Here is a 17,641-nt window from a genome sequence, read left to right as displayed (position 1 = left end):
GAAAAAGTCCTCTTCGATCTCTTCTTGATTGTTGAATGTCCAGAAAAATCCATTAATAGTTTTCACAGACAGCAGACTCCACTCAGGATGTACTGGATGAGTAATCCTGTCAAATTTCTGTAGCCATTCCAATGGCAGATGAAATTACCAGCACATTTTACCAGCCCGGTGGAACAAAACTAACAGTAAAAGCAAAATTTTCTCTGGCCAAACTCGTTAAAACAGGTGTGTACAGTAAATAGCCGAATAGGATCTACAACGTGTCCATTCCAGCACCGAACTCTGCACACACTCGGGTTTGCTTTGTGTTCTACCACTGCCCTCTCGTGACAAAACACAGCTTTAAAAGCAGAAAGGGTTTTTCCAAACCAGTACGAAAACAAGGCTTTATGAGATCCTAATTAGCTGTGTCTGTCCCTATTAAAGCCCTTAAAGCAATAGACGTAGCAGTTCCTTTTATTGTAATTTCAAATAATAGCTAATATCAATATTTCTGTTTCTATGAATTCTCAACTTGGTCCTAATCAGTATTACTAATATTTCTGAGAGAAATCACTGGCATCTAGATTAGTAAACTGCTGTGCAGCAAAAATATGTGTGAATTAATATCTCACTAGCTACACTGAAGTCTTGATCCATTAGTACGTTAAGATTTAATTTTTAGTGCAAGACATGTTCCTACATGCTTGTGCAAGAACAAAGGCTATTGAGACATTTTTAGTAGGGACCAAGTCCACGTAACTTGCTGCACTTCTAATGGGAGAAAGCTACCAATCACCAAAGGTGACTGTACAGAGGTAGCACATGTACACAGATAAACATCTAGCAAAATGAGACTCATTTTTAAACAAGAGAACTTATTTTCTGTATTTACATTAAAACTGTAGGCGTCATCATATTATCATAGGATAATTCAAGCTGCAAGAAAACTCAGGATATCATCTAATACAACCTCCTGTTTATCTGAAGTATTAAACAGTGTCCAAATTTATTAGTCATGCCTGAAGACATTTTAACCAATAGGAAGCTAAATACCAAGTTAGCTTCTCTCCTGCTAGGAAAGATGGAATAATTCTGTACCTTTACAAACTTCTACACTCAGGTAAACACCTGTATCTATCCTGCTCTGCTGGAAGTTTCTCATTAGCATTAGTGCCATTTATGGTATAGTAATAGCAGAGCAATTAGTCATTATTACAATTTGGCAAAGGAACCCTTCACCCCTGGGTGATGTGATTGGAAAATGTGCTCCAAGTAGCCCTACTACTTAAGCACTGGTCATCCATTCCCAGCTGGGAGCACAATGCTGTCAACTGAGCGCGCCAGGGCTGCCCTGCCAGCAATACAACACCTTATTGCCTCCATCATCTGGGTTCCTAGTGAGCACAGTAGGCAGGGAGTGCTAGCAAGTACTTCAAATTCAAGACCAGTACTGAGCCAACAAGAAAGTATAGGCAAGACTGTACAGGAACCACATGCAGGAGCTACAGGCAGGAGAATGAGAAGGAGACCAAGAATGAACAAGGAGGGCTATGGTATAAACCCCAAACTGGAACAAAACCAGCGAAAATGTTGGACTCAAATTTAGGAGTCACCAAACATCAAAATTATTCAGACAGGAATGGTAAATGCATGGGTTGCCATGTTTTTGGCAGTGAGGCTGTATTCTAGGGCAACTAGGCAGTGATAAGAATTCAGTTTGTTGTTCATGTGAGAAGGAAAGGTGAGGTAAGGAATAGCTACGGAATATAATTTCTGGAACTAGAATTACATGAATTGTAGTTCAACAGCTTCCTACTAGCAGGAAAATTGAGTTAACCTGAACAAGTAGGAAAAAATATTTACATTATTTTCATTAAGAAACTGAAGTGTTCCCTACTCCATCTAATGGAACAAATCAACACTCCAAAGAGATTCTTAATTTAACATCCAGATTGTGCAGATGTATTACTTTCTAAGTAAAGAACATTGATTCTTCTCAACAGTGTAGTGCCATCTTTTGGCAAACACCGGAAAATCCTGATTGCTTTAGACTTGCACAGAAAAGGGTCTCATATGAGTCCAGTACTGTTCCAAATTGTGACAATACCAATGACAGCTAGGCTATGCCAAGAATTGCTCAAATTAAGATAATTATACTCTCAATCAATCTCTACTTAGTTCAGTGAAGAGGTTGCTAAAAATAATACAAAAAGTTCCTTTTGCATCTACCATTCTACTGCAGGAAATAGAAAGATTCATTACTCTGCCTTGACTTGCATTCTGACCCAATTTCAATGGTGATGCAATGCTCAACAAAGTGAAAAAAATCAAATTTCTGCTATGAGCAAAAAACCTTCTTCAATCAAACTTTGGGCAAAGAATACACCATCACCATCCCCCTGCTACACATGCAATATTCAATCCAGATGGGGAAAATGGGTAGTAGTCCAGGGTAGCTATACTACTCATGTGAAGGCACAACAAGCCCCTTATCACAGGTACAACCCCATGCCGAGCTACATCATGGGACAATCACTGATCTCAAACATGGGAGCAGAGAAGGGACAGGATGCCTTCCCAGAAGACTAAACTCACAGCAGCAAGTACATGACACAAGACAACATTGATGAAAGACTCTACGAGAAGTATCTCTTCCCTTTGGATTTTTATTTACTCTAAATTTTATAAATCCAGGAGCACCAAGATACTGAGAAACCACTTTAAATTTGGAGAGAATCTTACTTGTTCTTCTGTTTCTTAACACTGAATAAGTATTACCTCTAGGCTTCTTGTCCAACATGGCAGCAGATCCAATAGTCTGCCACTTCCCCATTTCTGCAGTGGAGACTGCATTATGCTGTTATTAGACTGCACTGTCAGTGGGTTCGTTTTGAACTTTCTGAAGAAGAACTGAATTAAAATATTTCTAGGGAATGAATTAACAACTCTCCAATCTTTAGCACAACTTCAATAGCACTACAAGAAAAGACAGAGGAATCTTGTTTCACATTAAAATGTGAACCATTTCCAGAGTATTACATTTCAGTTTCTTGAAATCAATGGTATGATTTGCCTTCCTTAGACTAAGGATAACTAAGACTAAAAGAAACACAGAGAAACATATACAGACAGATATTACAAAATATCTGTATAGAATGTGTCATTATCTACCTCACCATAAATTATATTCTTCCTTTGTACTACTGACTGGATGGTCGCAATGAAAAATCTATCTTACCTGGTGGTTGCTTGTATCAGACACCTTCACATCCAGTGATCCTGTCAGGACAGCATACCAATTTGTCCCAATATCACCCTGTCGGAATACTGGAAAGATGAAATCTTGTAAATAAAAGTTATCACTTTAAGTTTAGCAACAGTAATAAACATCTTCTCACATATTACTGCAATACTGCAGTTACTGCTGTCACCATACCATTTGCCATATGAGATTACTTATTTACTATTACAGTAATACTTCCAGTAACACTAGAAAGAAAGTACATATTTTAGTAAACTAGTCAATACACTATGGAAACAATGAAAGCACATAGAAGTGCTTCACTCTTCTCCCCAGTTAGTTCTACTGTTCTCTTAGTTAATTAACAAACCAAAGAAACAAAACAAACAAGGAAAAACCTTTTCTGAACAATGTCCCTTTGAAATTCACAATCTTCTAATGCAGACACAGCTACCAATGAATTCAGTAAGAGTTCCAGCTGAACAGCAACTGCAAGACTTTGATGTCCAGGCATTCCAACTGTGTGATTACAGAGCATCAAAATCCCTGTTACTCTAAGCAAACCCCAGTGGTGCATGTCAGATTTATCTGAGGTGTTTCTGAGACTTTACTAATACCACAGGTTTGCATCAGCTATTCCCCTGGTATGCATTCCCCTCACAGGACTACCACTTATTCCCATCTTAGCTTCATAGACCAAGCACAAGTGAGCACCTACATCTGGCCCATAGGCTGCCATGCCAGCGCAGCCACAGAGCTGTTGCACCCTGCAGCAGTTTGCAGCTCTGCAGGTCTGGCTTGTGCTAGCCAGGTGCCTGGAAACCACACACTATCAGTGATGTGCCTTGCTGACACACCTTTGCCCCCAACTGCACAAAGCACTGGCAAAAGCGATCAATAATACATTTATAGGGGAAGAATGAGGCTTAAGTCCAATGACTGGCTTGTAATCTTTCGACAGAACAGTGGCAGAGTCTTACATCCCACTGTATGCCTTGCTACCATAGATTCACTACACACTGCATTTGTAGAGCAAGCAGTACTTTAGTCCTGCTTTGCCCCATGACTGTGACTGTAAACATTCCACTGATTCTGCTCTCATCAGTCTCCTAAAGACAATCACAGTCTAACCCCCAAGTTTATCTACATAAAATACATAATCATATGAAGCTGTCTTACATGTGATTCCTTTTTCCAGATTTTCATAATATCCACAGAGACATATCTGCTGGAGAAGGTTTGGATGAAATTTCTCAAAAGCTTTCACTTCTTTCAGTCGTGTGAATATTATATCTACATCTTCACTAGAACGTTCTAAAGGCCTGCAAAAAAAGAAAATAAAAGAAAACAAAAGACAAGGGCTTAATCATAGAAACATCCCCACCTGCATGCACCAAACTTAAAAATGTTTGCATTAAATATCACACCATAATATAAATTAAAATGCATTTTACAACTACATAATTAAGTCCTTCCAAGACATCCTAACAACTGCCCTTTATCAACTTGAGCATGATTCTTATCATTTCAACACAGGCAGTGTCCAGAAGCCCACTTAGCACCAAGGTCTCAATGCAGCATCACTGTACAACTATACATGATGATACAGCACTTATCCTAAAGATCTTTGAATGATATGTAGTTTTAGCTTTGTAAGAAAGCATTAACAAACAGATGTCCAAACACAAGATGTCTGTGGAATCAGTGCCCAAAACAGATGTTCTCTATCTAGCTAAATGGAAAGCATTACATACCAACAGTAACTCCTACATCCAAGCTTCTCTTCTGCATTTTACTGACTATAAACTGACTTTCCTCTTCTCACTTTCAAGGAAGAAGGAAAACTTGAATATGTATATTCTCTTCCACAGTTTCTGTCTCTTAGTGTTGGACAAATTAAATATGCAAGCAAGGATCTTTATTTTTTATCGGTAACAGTCACAAGTTTTAATTCCAATATTTAAAATATTTAAAATCTTTTACAGTAACACCTTTTGAAAAAACTAAGATTTCAAGAAAAATACAATTGCAGAACTCTCTACAACAAAGTAGTGTGTAGACCAGCAGTTCAGCATATTTCCCAGCATATTTCCATACATTTATGAAAATAAAGTGATTTAGCTCTGCATCACCCTTTAAATGTGATTATCAAATATTATAAATCAGCAGGTAAGCCAAACACTAGCTGACAGCATTAGAAAAAGAAATTATAAGAGACTAAAGGCAAACCACTAAGGACAGAAAGAAACAGAATTTTCCTAGGACATCATGCTGGATCAGATTAAATTATTCTTGTATAAAGGCATAACAGAAAGAGAGATAACTGCTTGTAATCATTAGACTTATCACTCACTCAAATGTTGCTAGTTAATTTTACTGACAAAAATGTCCTTTTTGACACTGGATGAGCTTATAATGAACAGAAGTCAGGCAGCTATAATGAAAGAAGACTAAGTTCACAAATACATATTTTTATTCACCTTATTGTTATACTAACGGTGCAAGCACTCCTTCAAAGAAGATTTTTTTAAAGATTTCTCTTTGAAATCAAAGAATTCAAGGAATCAAAATCTTTGTCTCAGTGAAGAAACCCAGATCCTACTTGCATTGAATCACAATATCTCATCTTTCTTATTAAATTATGTCTAGGAGGGATTAAATCTCTATTCTCGTTTATACTCCAATTTACCCTTATTAACTACAGATGAGAATAATAATTCTCTGGTGTATGCACTTGCTTCTACATCACAGTGACATCCTCTTACCACTTCAAACTACAATCAACTACAATAACTCTCTTTTGAAATATTTCATGCAAGATTTTCACCCATTTCTTTTTTTCTTGATTGTGCACTAGCTGACAAGTACTAATAAGCATTAACTCTCTTGTCAAAATCCTTTTAAGAAGATTAGGAGGTGCAGCTTGCAAACAGATTTACAATCTACTTATACAAGATCCCTACCCAAACGACACTACTCTTGAAACACTAACTACCTTAATTTACAGACTCTCAAAAATAACAGCAAAAACTAACAATTCAAAAAGACGAGATCATTTTCAGAAAATCATCCAATTCAAGATTTAGCCATCTGGTTAAGATCATTAATTTTTATTCATAAAAATTAACAAGGATTCAACTTGTTTGACAACAAGATGCCTTAACATTTTTTTTTCAGAGTTCCTGGGAAATGTCCTCAGTGTTAAAGGAGTACAGAATTAACAACAGGTTTCCCAAGCTGAGGTGGCCCTTACCCTTAGGGGAGCACATGAAATTTTGCCCGTGTAAAATTTCAGAGTGCAGTGTAACAGTGGTATTAGTAGCACTCAAACTCATTTCTACTAAGTGTTTATAATCTATAGCAATTAATCTGGTTCCAAAATCCAAGTATTAGTTACTGAGAAAAATGTACCATGGCATCAATTAACTGGTTTTCCACAGGCCTGCAAAACTCGGGCAAAGTTTGACCACTTTCTACAAAGCATATTTTAATAAAATTGTCATGGTAGCTTGCAATTATAATTAACTTGACATTCATTATCATTAACTTAATGTTAAACCATTTATGATGCCAAATTTTGTTTTCTGTTTCCTAAGTACAAGCTCCCTAACCTGGAACATAAACAAGACAGGACACCAAAATTTATTTCTTCATCACAGCTATCTTACTGTAAACTTGGTTTTTTTTGTAAAGCATAGTTTTTAGACAGCTAATGCTATAATATAGTCCTTAGACCATTAATGAGTCAGTCTATTAATAGAAAAGTACTACTGGTGGCAGATGGAGAAATATTCAAGCTTTATTGTCACTGTAGTCACACTTAAAAAAGACAATGGTATTAATCAAAAAAGGAATCATTCCTCAGAACACAAAGATATGCTGCAAAAATCAATCCCAAAGAATATCCCTACACTCCCAATATGGCTCCAAAAGCCCATGGAAAGACTTTTCCAGATACCTCATCAGAGTACCTAAACACAGCTCTCTGTGATCACCACTGTTGCTCAGTCTCACTGAGCTTAGCCCTCCTCTGCTAAACTACTGCTGGTGCAGATTTATTTCTGTTCTGTTCTGGTACATTGATGCTGATGGTACTGAAGTATCCCTTCACTGCTGATGCTGCAGAGTTACAATCTCATATTCATGACTCATATTTCAATGAGTCTTCAGCTACCACTTGTTTTTCTGCTAAAGCTTCTGTCCTGTATCCATTTCTGAAATCTCAAGACCAATGTATGGAATTAGGACCATAGGTTAATCTAAAAGAATGAACAAATATATTAAACCAATGAGAATCCTCCAGCTCTCATTTGGTAGATGTATGAGCTGGATAAAAACATTTTAAGGCAAGTGAAGCACTTCTTCCCTAGACCACCCCACTCAATTTAAAATAAATTTTAAGTCAAACTGTGCTGACATCTCATTTCACTGTAGCCAAAGCCAAGGGGGCACTTCAAGAGTAGCAAAGCAGGGCTACCAAATAATTTATTAGGAAGGCATGAAATGCAAGAGTAATTTATTTTCACTACCCTACAAGCCTTTCTGCTTTGTTTGACCCCAAAATGCCTTCTAATTTATATTACTAATTTGCCTCTTCAGAGCATAGTAAGTGATTAGTAATGTTTTCACACAAGACATCATTTATCTTCCCCTTCTTCAATACAACATCACAGCATACATATACAAGTGATAGCATCAATGTTAGTTACACATTTCTATTCAATTATGTCAATAAGGCATTTTTTAAAGATTATTTTACCCCTCCTTACTTGGATGTGAAGATTTCAGGAGCATATTTTATATACACAAAACAATCTTTTGACAATGTCTGCTTGACTACCTATGAAAGGCAATTATAAAGAAAATCTGCCCAAAGTCTATCCTCGTAAGGCTGTTGAGCTGGCAGTGCTGGCAGCCCTGAAAGCCAGCCACATCCTGGGCAGGATCAGAAGCAGCATGGCCAGCAGGTCCAGAGAGATAATTCTCCCCTCCTACTCTGCTCTCATGAGACCCCACATGGAGCCCTGCATTCAGCTCTGGAGCCCCCAACATATTAAGAACATGAACCTGCTGGAGCAAGTCCAGAGGAGGAGCATGAAGGTGACAAGAGGGCTGGACTTCCTCTCCTATGAACACAGGCTGAGAGAAAAGAGAAGGCTCCAAGGAGATTTTAGAACACCTTCCAGTACCTAATGGGGCCTACAAGAAAGCTGGAGAAGGACAAGACATTTAGTGACAGGTCAAGGGGCAATGGTTTTAAACTGCAAGAGGGTAGGTTGAAATTTAGAGTTTAGGAATACATTTTAAATTCTGAGGGTGGTGAAGCACAGGAACAGTTTGCCCAGAGACACCACAGATGCTCCATCCCTGGCAGTGTTCAAGGCCAGGCTGGCTAGGACCCTGAGCAACCTAGTCTAGTGGAAGCTGTCCTTGCCCATGGCAAGAGGGGTTGGAATGAGACAATATAAGGTCCCCTCCAACCCAAGCCATTCTATAATTCTCTCTTGGATTTTTAAATGTAAACTACTCAAGCTCAAAATTCAAATACAGACAGAGGACAACTCTTACAATTCTTCACATACATAACCCGGGCAAAGTATTTCTGTTCACATGCAATATATATAGCTTTATAAAAGAACCTATTTTGATTAAGTATTTCTCAGATTAAGTATTTTTAAGATTATTAACTTATTTGCATGTTTATGTGGGATGTTATGAAAGACTTTTTAACCTAGAAGGAATAAACAAGTTGGAGTTTTTTGATTTGCTTTTGTAAACTTAATCCAACTATAACCTATTACTTTCTGTTACCATATGTCCTTTTCTTTAGGTTCTTTCTGATAGTGGGTTTGACATTTGAGAAAACAGAATATATGTGGTTTTACCTTCTTTGATAAGACGCCTCTAGAATTTGAAAATGATTATTTCTATAAAACATGTTCAAAAACCTGAATCATGCTCTAATTGAAAGAAAGCATTGAATTCCCTTCCCTTAATCTTTTTAACTTTTTAAAACAGCAGTATTTCAATTCCGACAGCAATGAACTGCCCACAAAAGATGAGCAGATGGATCTATTTCTTCTTTCTGTTGAGACTGTAGAAAACAGTTAAAACACTAGAACAAACAACTAAAACTAATTCATTGCTGGGTTAAAACCAAAGCATCAATGCAAAGATGCAAAGGCAAATTCTATGGGTGGAAAGTACCAGTAACCCTCACCATGGACCATTTAGTGAATTTAACAGTACTTTAAAAAATATATTCAGCTGTGAAACATGAGCAAGTAGACAGCACCAAAGAATGCCAATTAAAACCAGATCATTTATCTGTGCTCCCTGTACTTTCTTCTGTCCTTTCCTGACATGTAGAAAAATGCTGCAGAATGCAGAAAAATACCAGTACCAACAAACCATCTTTCCTTCATGTGAGCAGAACAATACTGCAACTCCGTCCTCCACACAATGCTGTAAGGCTCTTTGACTTTTCATTTCTCTTTGAGAAAGGAAAGTTTAAGAGTGCATTATCAGTGATCTGTCAAAGCATTTTAGCATTAATGTATTGAGTAAGGCACTCAAATCTAACAATAAATTAAGTTCTTTTAATCTGAAGTAGTTTCCAGATAAGGGTTTACTTCAATGGCAACAGAAGATAATTAACTCCCACCAAGAGCACTTTTCACTTTTTACAATGGTATTACTAAATCTGTTTTCAACACTCAGATTTCAGATCCTCTTTCCCTTGTCACGGGAAAAGCCTCATCTTGAGGTTTTTAAACAATAATCAAATTACTATTCTTTTCTCTTGAATGTCATTTTAAGAGACTTTGGGATTCCAACTCTCTTTTCCTCTGACAAACAGGAAATAGAATTTTATTTAAACACCGTTTTCTAAGACTCTTAAACATCTAAATCATTCCGAAGTTTAGATTTAAAAAAAAAGGCAACACAAGTAAAATTGCTCATGCTTAGTTTTCAGCTAATTACTACTGTCACCTACACTCAGAATCCCTGTGATAATCTCTCAGGTCCTGCAACATAAATTACAAGGAATATTGTAGATAATCCTGATCTACACAAGTACCAAATGGCCAGCCAGTTAAATGGAGACCGACTGGCTGCCAGCTGCAGTTAGATGAGTTCCATCTTTTTTAGTGAGGACAAAAGGAAGGCAAATATAGGGGACTCTCTTTTACCTATCTCATTATCATATTACTCAATTAAATAAGCTTGATCAATACACTGAAAAATTATTGGAGAGTTAAACAGAGCAACCAAGTGTGCTCATTTCTTTACATATCCTGATGTATTTATTATGCATCCCTCCAAAAGATCAATTTTTAGATCTGTATCTAGAGTGAATGGCAAAAGATGTATTTATTAACTGGTTATATTCATAAAGACTTAAGTTAAAAATACACCACTGAACAATATATATCTAGGAGGAAATAGACTCTTTTCCACCTTTGTTTGCTTCTAGAAAGACAGAATAATTCAAGAGAAATCAAAATGCAGAATTATGTTCTTTCATTTGTGAGACTCTTTATATATTACTGATGCTTTGTAATCAAGATGTGACTAAATCTTATTGAATTAAACCTCCAAATTTCATAAACATTAAACTGGAGCTCAGGACACTTAAAAAGCCATTTGACAGGAGTAAATCCAGATGTAATTGCATTAACCAGCACTGTAGCTACATAATAAACATTAAAAGCACTTTAATATGAAGACAGACTCTGAGATACACTGCAAATGAAATCTGTAATTGAACAATATGCATGTGATAATATCCCTCAATTCAAACTCTGGCCACCACTATTCACCAATAACACCATGCCAAATGCACCTTTCCTAATTTAGGATCTGCATTGTAACAGCTAGTGAAAATTTAAAGTTTACAGCAACAATGAAATAAGTTTTACAGATTTACACTTGCATGCATTTTGACAACTGACGAATTCAAAGACGAAAGGGAAAGTCAGCTCAGGAAACATTCACGGATACTGATAAAGCAGAAGAAATAGTAACTGATCACGCCAAATACTGTGCAGAAAATACAGCACAAAGGAAGTATCATTAGAATGATAAGCTTTGTTAAATGTAGCAAATTGCAAGATGCAGACAAAAACAGATGCCATGGTAGATAGAAAAGTACTTGTTTTTGGAAAATAGCTGGTGAACACCTGACTTTGAGGGCACAGTTTCAATCAGCTGGTTTGTTGGTTTTTTTCATTCCTTTGCTAGAACATGGAGTTTTGTTATAAAAGAAAATTAATCTGCTCAGAGTATAGGATTTTGGAGATCAAATCCTAACAACATGTCAGAAAGAACTCAGGCAACAAGAGTTCAGACATGTTTCCAGTATCATTTGGTGAAAGAGAAAACCTACAGTTGCACATGTAGTATACCAATTGTGCAGCCACTTCACAAGACTACCAACTAAATTTTAAAGTATCATGTCCTAACAAGCATGTGCACATAGTGCCTTGCTCTGGTGGGCTATGACAATGTTTACACACATTAACTTTCTCCTCCTCTTAATACCTGTCCATGGCACAAGAGTGTAACTTACTGCAATCACATGTAACAAATGGAAGCCAATACTGCAAATGTGAAACCCAGAGAGCACAGAATAAAACAGCTCATTTAAAATACAACTCCAGCTCTCACTAGGATTTAATCTGAATTCACATGTTTGATAAAATGCACAGACCTACAAACAATTATTTTGGTTTTTCTAAGAAAGCACGTAAAGGGTTTTTTATTATTCAGAAGACTGCACCTTTGCACTGAACTAGAAAATGAGGTGCATGATGTGGAAAGATAAATTTGTTATTCATCACTCTCAGAAGACTGCACCCTCACATGAGCGCTAGAAAGCACTTAGGCTATGTCTATACAGCTCTGAGTTTCCACATCCACTGCAGTGCCTTCTGCTGCTATACCCCCACACTGACTTGATCCAAGCATATACCAGCTTAGTCACACACCACACAGAGAGAAAACACAAAGCACACAAGCCAACCGGAACTGCAGTGTATAGCCATGATTTTGCTCAGATGCAAATTACATGGAAATAGTGATATTCCTATGGATTTGTTACAAATAAAAAGCAAGGGAGGAATTTATATAGAAGACAGTGTAAGTTTTACCAATTACACAAAAATATATATTAAAATAAAATAGCACCATAATGCAATTGTATTCCTAATACTACCTGATTATAAATCTATATCCCACTATCTTTGACATAATTAAAGGTTATAGAGGATGACAAGCATTTTCTCTATTTATTCTACAACAATTCTCTCAGAATATAAATTCTTCATTCTAGCCTATCTGTATGCTCACAAGGGATCCCTTGTTTACTACTAAGCAAAGCTTGCATCTCAAACACGTTACACTGAACTAAAAAACCAAATCCTGATTCAAATATGTTGCTGTTATGTAGCTTCAATCCGAATTTACATTCAAATCTGTGGGAGGAACAGGTCTGAGATACTACCCAGTATGCATTATTTTGCGTTTTTCAAACACAAATGCTACAAGACTAACAAGGATGACAAGGTTATAAAGGTTCAGTATGTATCGTATGTCCTTGAAAAGCCCATTCCTACTTAAATAATTTATAAGTCATTAGGAAAAGACCATAACATTCTTAGCACAACAGGCCAGTGAAGTTATATGCTTTGCCCTGTGATCCACTCCTCCAGCCTGTTTTGGCACTGAAGGTTACATTTAATTAAGAGAAAAACATCAGATGCCATAACCAGCCAAAAAATACTTTATCTACCATTCAGTAAAGATATCATCAACATGGAAATTTCCTGGGTCAGATGGTGTTTGGTGTGAAAGAACACACAAGAATAGAGAAAACATTCTTCCTAAGTTAACTGTACACATATGCATAAATCAGTGACCCTTTTTTAAATTATGTGCAGAGCAGACATACACAAAAGTACTAAGATTAGAGGGATACTTCTGCTCCCTAAGAAATAAGTGGTAAGGCAACTATTACTTCAAATGTAAAAGGACTGGTTTCCTCAAGAGAAAAATTATTTACATCTCCAGGTAGTACCTGGATGTACAGTTGCTCACTGCTGATCCTCTCTCACCTCTGCAAAAATAAAATATTCTTGATAGAGCATAATGTTCTGAAATTTTCCTTACCTTTACACTTGTAACTTTAATATAAAAACTGTCCAATGTACTTGATTTTTAAGTGTGCATCTTTGACTTCTGTGGCCAGTAACTACACATGGAAGCTGCACAACTACACATGGACAAACTACTGGTAGCCCACAGCCCACCAGTACCCTACACAGTAATAACATTTCTCCTGTAATATTTTGGCAGTTCTTAATTTTTGTATGTGCTCTAATTTTAAATGTTATTAGTTCCACTTTGATACATGATTTGGGGAAAAACCTAAAGAACAAATACAAAATACATAATTTCTATACATGATGTATTTTGCTATTTCCATTTTGAATTTTTTTCTCCCACATAATTATATTGCACAACCCATATTACATGTTATTTTAATTGTCTTTGTTGAGGGTCACTTAATATTCTAAAGCATACCAGTTTTAGAACTGTTTTCCTCCTGGAAATACATTCATTGACTTAAACATACTAAAACTTCATTTATTATTTAGTAAAAACACGTGGTACTCTATAGAGAATTCTGTGAATAGGGATCATTAGTGATCCCTATTCACAGAATTCACACTTGGGATAGAAACTTCTATACAATTTTGAAAAGGTTATAAAATACATTGACGTAGATAGTAATTCAAATTACTACACAGGTAAGATTATCTATAGAAAATAAATATGCTTTAGAAATACAAGTAAGTTAAGTAAAAACACTTTATCTACATTTTTAGGTGGAAAACCAGAATAAAATGCCTAAGTGTACTTCCTATGATCACAAAGCAGAGCACAGCAGAGACCAGGAAAAAAACCTACAATTTTTCTTGTTATGGGTTTGTCTTACATATAGACTGCCTTCTGGGAAAGGGTAAGGCATTATTCTTAAGAGCACTTGGAACTGATTCTTTCCACTCAACAAATTGGTGCTACTAGCTTACTCCAAATAACAAAAAGAAAGTTTCACCTTAATAGCTCTAATGAAATTTGTGCCACAGAAAGGGTCAGCTTCTTAATTATGACAGAAAGTCAGCTTCTTAATTATGACAGAGAGATTTCTAAATTAAATGTCACACATATGTTTCCTAAATACATAATCTACTCCCCAAGGTTATGGACTTCATTAAGCCCTGAATTTTAGGTCACAATTTGGATCTCACAGCATAGAGGAAAACAGAAATGACAGGATCACCAAACTAAAAGTACTGGGACTCACGTTCTCCTTCACATCCACTCAATGTCACTTTACAGAGAGGCCTCACTTCGATTCTTAGACGGCTAGATTACCATTAGCAGTTCTGTTTGTATTTACAAGTGCTTTCAACATTTATACACATTATTTGATCTCTAAGTGATTAGTCTTAAGTGTCATGATACAGAGAAGGACCAGTGTCTGTGGTAGGTGTCTAGAGCGTCTAGCCCAAAAGTTTCATTAACTTACGGTTTGCTACCTAGCCTGCTAATGAAAACCTAGTAAGTGCAGTCCTACAAGACTAAGAATTACCTGAAAAGGGGAGAAACTACGAGAAGGGGAAGGTCCCCTCTGTGTGCACAAATGGTTCTCTCCACAGCACAGCCCCAAGTTACACCATCTGTCAAAAGCTGGCTCAGGATGCTCAGATAACTGCCATACACCGCATGAGGGAATTCTCTCTGATAGCTTTCTTTTGAGCTGCATAGGGTGTCTGTGGTCTACATTTTTGTAAACTAAATTCCTAGACCACAGGAGACACAGTGAGTGTTCAGATATTAAATGACTTCCGAACTAATCCAAGAATCAAAGGTATGCATACAGCAAAGGGCGTTCAAACCACCCGCCACGCGACTCGACATTTCGAGACTTTGGGCTGCAGCACAGAGAAAGCACTGCGGAGAATTTTAACGTTGTTTTTTCAATAATAATAATAATTTTCCCGTATCTCTGGCAGCGCGCACACCACCTCTGAGCACACGTCAGCCAGCCGTGCCTCCCACCCACGCGATGCCGCCGCACACCCGCGGGCCCGGGGCGCCGCAGCGGGGACGAAGGGACTCGACCTTCGCCGCCCGCCCTGCCTCGGCGCTGGGCGGGGGCGGTGCGGCCGCGGGAGGCGGGGGCGGTGTGCCGAGCCGAGCCGAGGCAGCGGCAGGTGCGCTGTGAGGGCAGGTGAGGGCGGACGGGGCAGAACGCAGTGGGTCTGCCATGGCCGATACGGAGCGTGCCCGGCTGGCAGCCCCAGGCCCTCTCCCCCACCCCGTGCAGCATCTTCCCAGCGGGGAGCAGCAATCCCGATGGGGACTGCCTGTCCCCTCCGCTGCCCGGAGTATTTCCAGCCCTCCTCCTCGCCTGCCGCCCTGGCTTCCCCCAGGCGTTTTGCTTCCCACCTGCACGCTCCTTATGTAAGGCAGGATCTGACGGAGAGAGGGGAGAGGGGTGTCAGCGCAGACACACACACATACATACACACGCATCCCTCCGCAGCCGCTCCTGGCAGGATGCCGATACCTTTTATCCAGGCACGCGATCCACTCGCCGGAGGACGAGGAATGGGAGGCGTGAGCGGCGACCATGTTGGGCCGGGATCAGGTTGCCGCGCACCCGGCTGGCGGCGGCTCCCCCCGCCCGCGCGCCGGTCGGTCGGTCCGTCCGTGCCCGCCGCCCGCCTCCCCGCGCGCACGGCGCGATGGGCTCGCCCAGCCCCGCCGCCCTCACGGCCCGCCGCCCTCACGGCCCGCCGCCCTCACGGCCCGCCCGCGGCCGGGCGCGACCCGCGGCCGCCGGCTGCACGGCCCCGCCTCAGCGCGGAGCGGCCGGGGGCGGGAGGAACCGCACCTGGGCCCGGCTTAGTGATCCCGCCCCTCGCTTCACCTTGCCTTGGTTTGGATTGGAGGCTTAATTGAAATCAGCAGCTCCGGAGTATTTTACCGGCGCTCCCGAGCGCTGCGTGTCTGTCCCGTCCCCCCGCCCTCAGCAACAAACGCACTGTGGGTGAGTGAAAGGAAGGTGCGCTCCACATTTCAGGATTTTTCCTGGACCCTTCCTTCAGTCCGCTGTTCATCCTGTCATCTCCCATGAAACTGTGTGCTAAAGTCTCTCCGTGAAAAATGAGCTGGGCAGTGTAGCCTGTGAACAGTAGCCCTTGAAAGGAACCCGACAGGTAGCATGAGAAGGGTGAGTCTAATGCACAGTGAAACACACCCACACCCTTCTGTTGCGTTAGTGTGGCCTTCAAAGTGCAAGGCTTTTAATGATACTCATGTATACATTATTTTAAAACTGATGAGGAAAGGAAGGAATGCAGAACAGTAGTTCTCCCTGCTTTGCAAATTCTACATTAAATATTTTCTATGAAATATGTTCTATAAATTGTTTCAGGTTCTATATAGTATCTACCAAGTAATCAGTTTATGACCATGAGCTTCCACTCTACAGTCAAATTGCCTTGAGTACCTTTTGAGGAGGGTAGGAAGCTGTAACTCCTCTCTGCACTACAGTGTGGGGACAAATAATTAGTTCAAATGGTGATCATATGCCAGTGCCTTTCAGACTTCTCCATGGGCTGTGTTCTCTACCCTCTGTTGTAATTTCTTTGGTTGTACCAAGTGATTTTTTTAAATACATGTGCTACTTCATATCACATCTGCCTTTTAGTTGGTTGCCTTACTGCCACAGTTTCTTTAGCATTTTAAAAGAAATTACTTTTAACATCAGGATACTGAACAGTACGATGAAAAAAATCTAAGAAAATGTATCTAAAGATCTCTTTTGCTAAATGGGTACAGCTAAGAAATTGGCATAGCAGAGGAGAATGCCACAAAAGGCAATTCTTTTATTTTGCCTCAAAAAAAAAAAAAACCAAAACTGTATGCCAGAGGAATAGAAGAGGCTTCCAGTCAGTGAGATCAAAGCTGCAGCTCTTCCTTTGCTATCGTCCATGGGGGAAAAAAAAAAAAAAAAGATAATTTTTTGCATCTAAGCAATCAATCTACTCAAGGAAAATCAGTGCTATTCATTTGTCAATATGCAAGTGTTTGAGAGCCAGTGGAACCAGAGCTTGAAAGGTAAGGAGCTTTAAATTCTGAATCAAATTAATGATTTATAACGCAGTATGTCCGTGCCAGATGAATCGATGAAACTCGCTGATTCTGTACTTCATGAGAAAGCACTCAGCAGAGCCGCGCCCGGCCCGGCCGCCAGAGGGCGGCCGAGCGGCGCCGCCCGCGGGAGCGGCCGGCGCGGGCCGGGGGCCCGGGCGGAGCCGCGGCAGCGCCGCTCCCGCAGCCCGG

At 39.4% G+C, this 17,641-nt stretch overlaps 1 protein-coding gene across 3 annotated transcripts in view; it reads right to left on the bottom strand.

The window, feature by feature from the left end:
- RAPGEF4 (Rap guanine nucleotide exchange factor 4) overlaps window positions 1–16,011 on the bottom strand; it is a 144,170-nt gene extending 128,159 nt beyond the window's left edge. The window contains exons 1-3 of one of the 3 annotated variants that reach the window (XM_021552514.3): window positions 15,861–16,011; window positions 4,403–4,545; window positions 3,221–3,309 (exon numbers count right to left, since the gene is read on the bottom strand). In XM_021552514.3, the coding sequence (XP_021408189.1) occupies window positions 3,221–3,309; window positions 4,403–4,545; window positions 15,861–15,925 (297 nt within the window). In that variant the 5' untranslated portion in view covers window positions 15,926–16,011. The remainder of the gene's footprint in view (window positions 1–3,220; window positions 3,310–4,402; window positions 4,546–15,860) is intronic. The other 2 variants (XM_021552515.3, XM_077785053.1) reach the window with 2 other exon arrangements.
- Window positions 16,012–17,641: the final 1,630 nt, after the last annotated feature.

This window comes from Lonchura striata, chromosome 8 (assembly GCF_046129695.1).
Source record: "Lonchura striata isolate bLonStr1 chromosome 8, bLonStr1.mat, whole genome shotgun sequence".
NCBI lineage: Eukaryota > Metazoa > Chordata > Aves > Passeriformes > Estrildidae > Lonchura > Lonchura striata.
The sequence above is the reverse complement of the archived record's forward strand: the minus strand, read 5'-3'. Positions and strand labels throughout refer to the sequence as shown.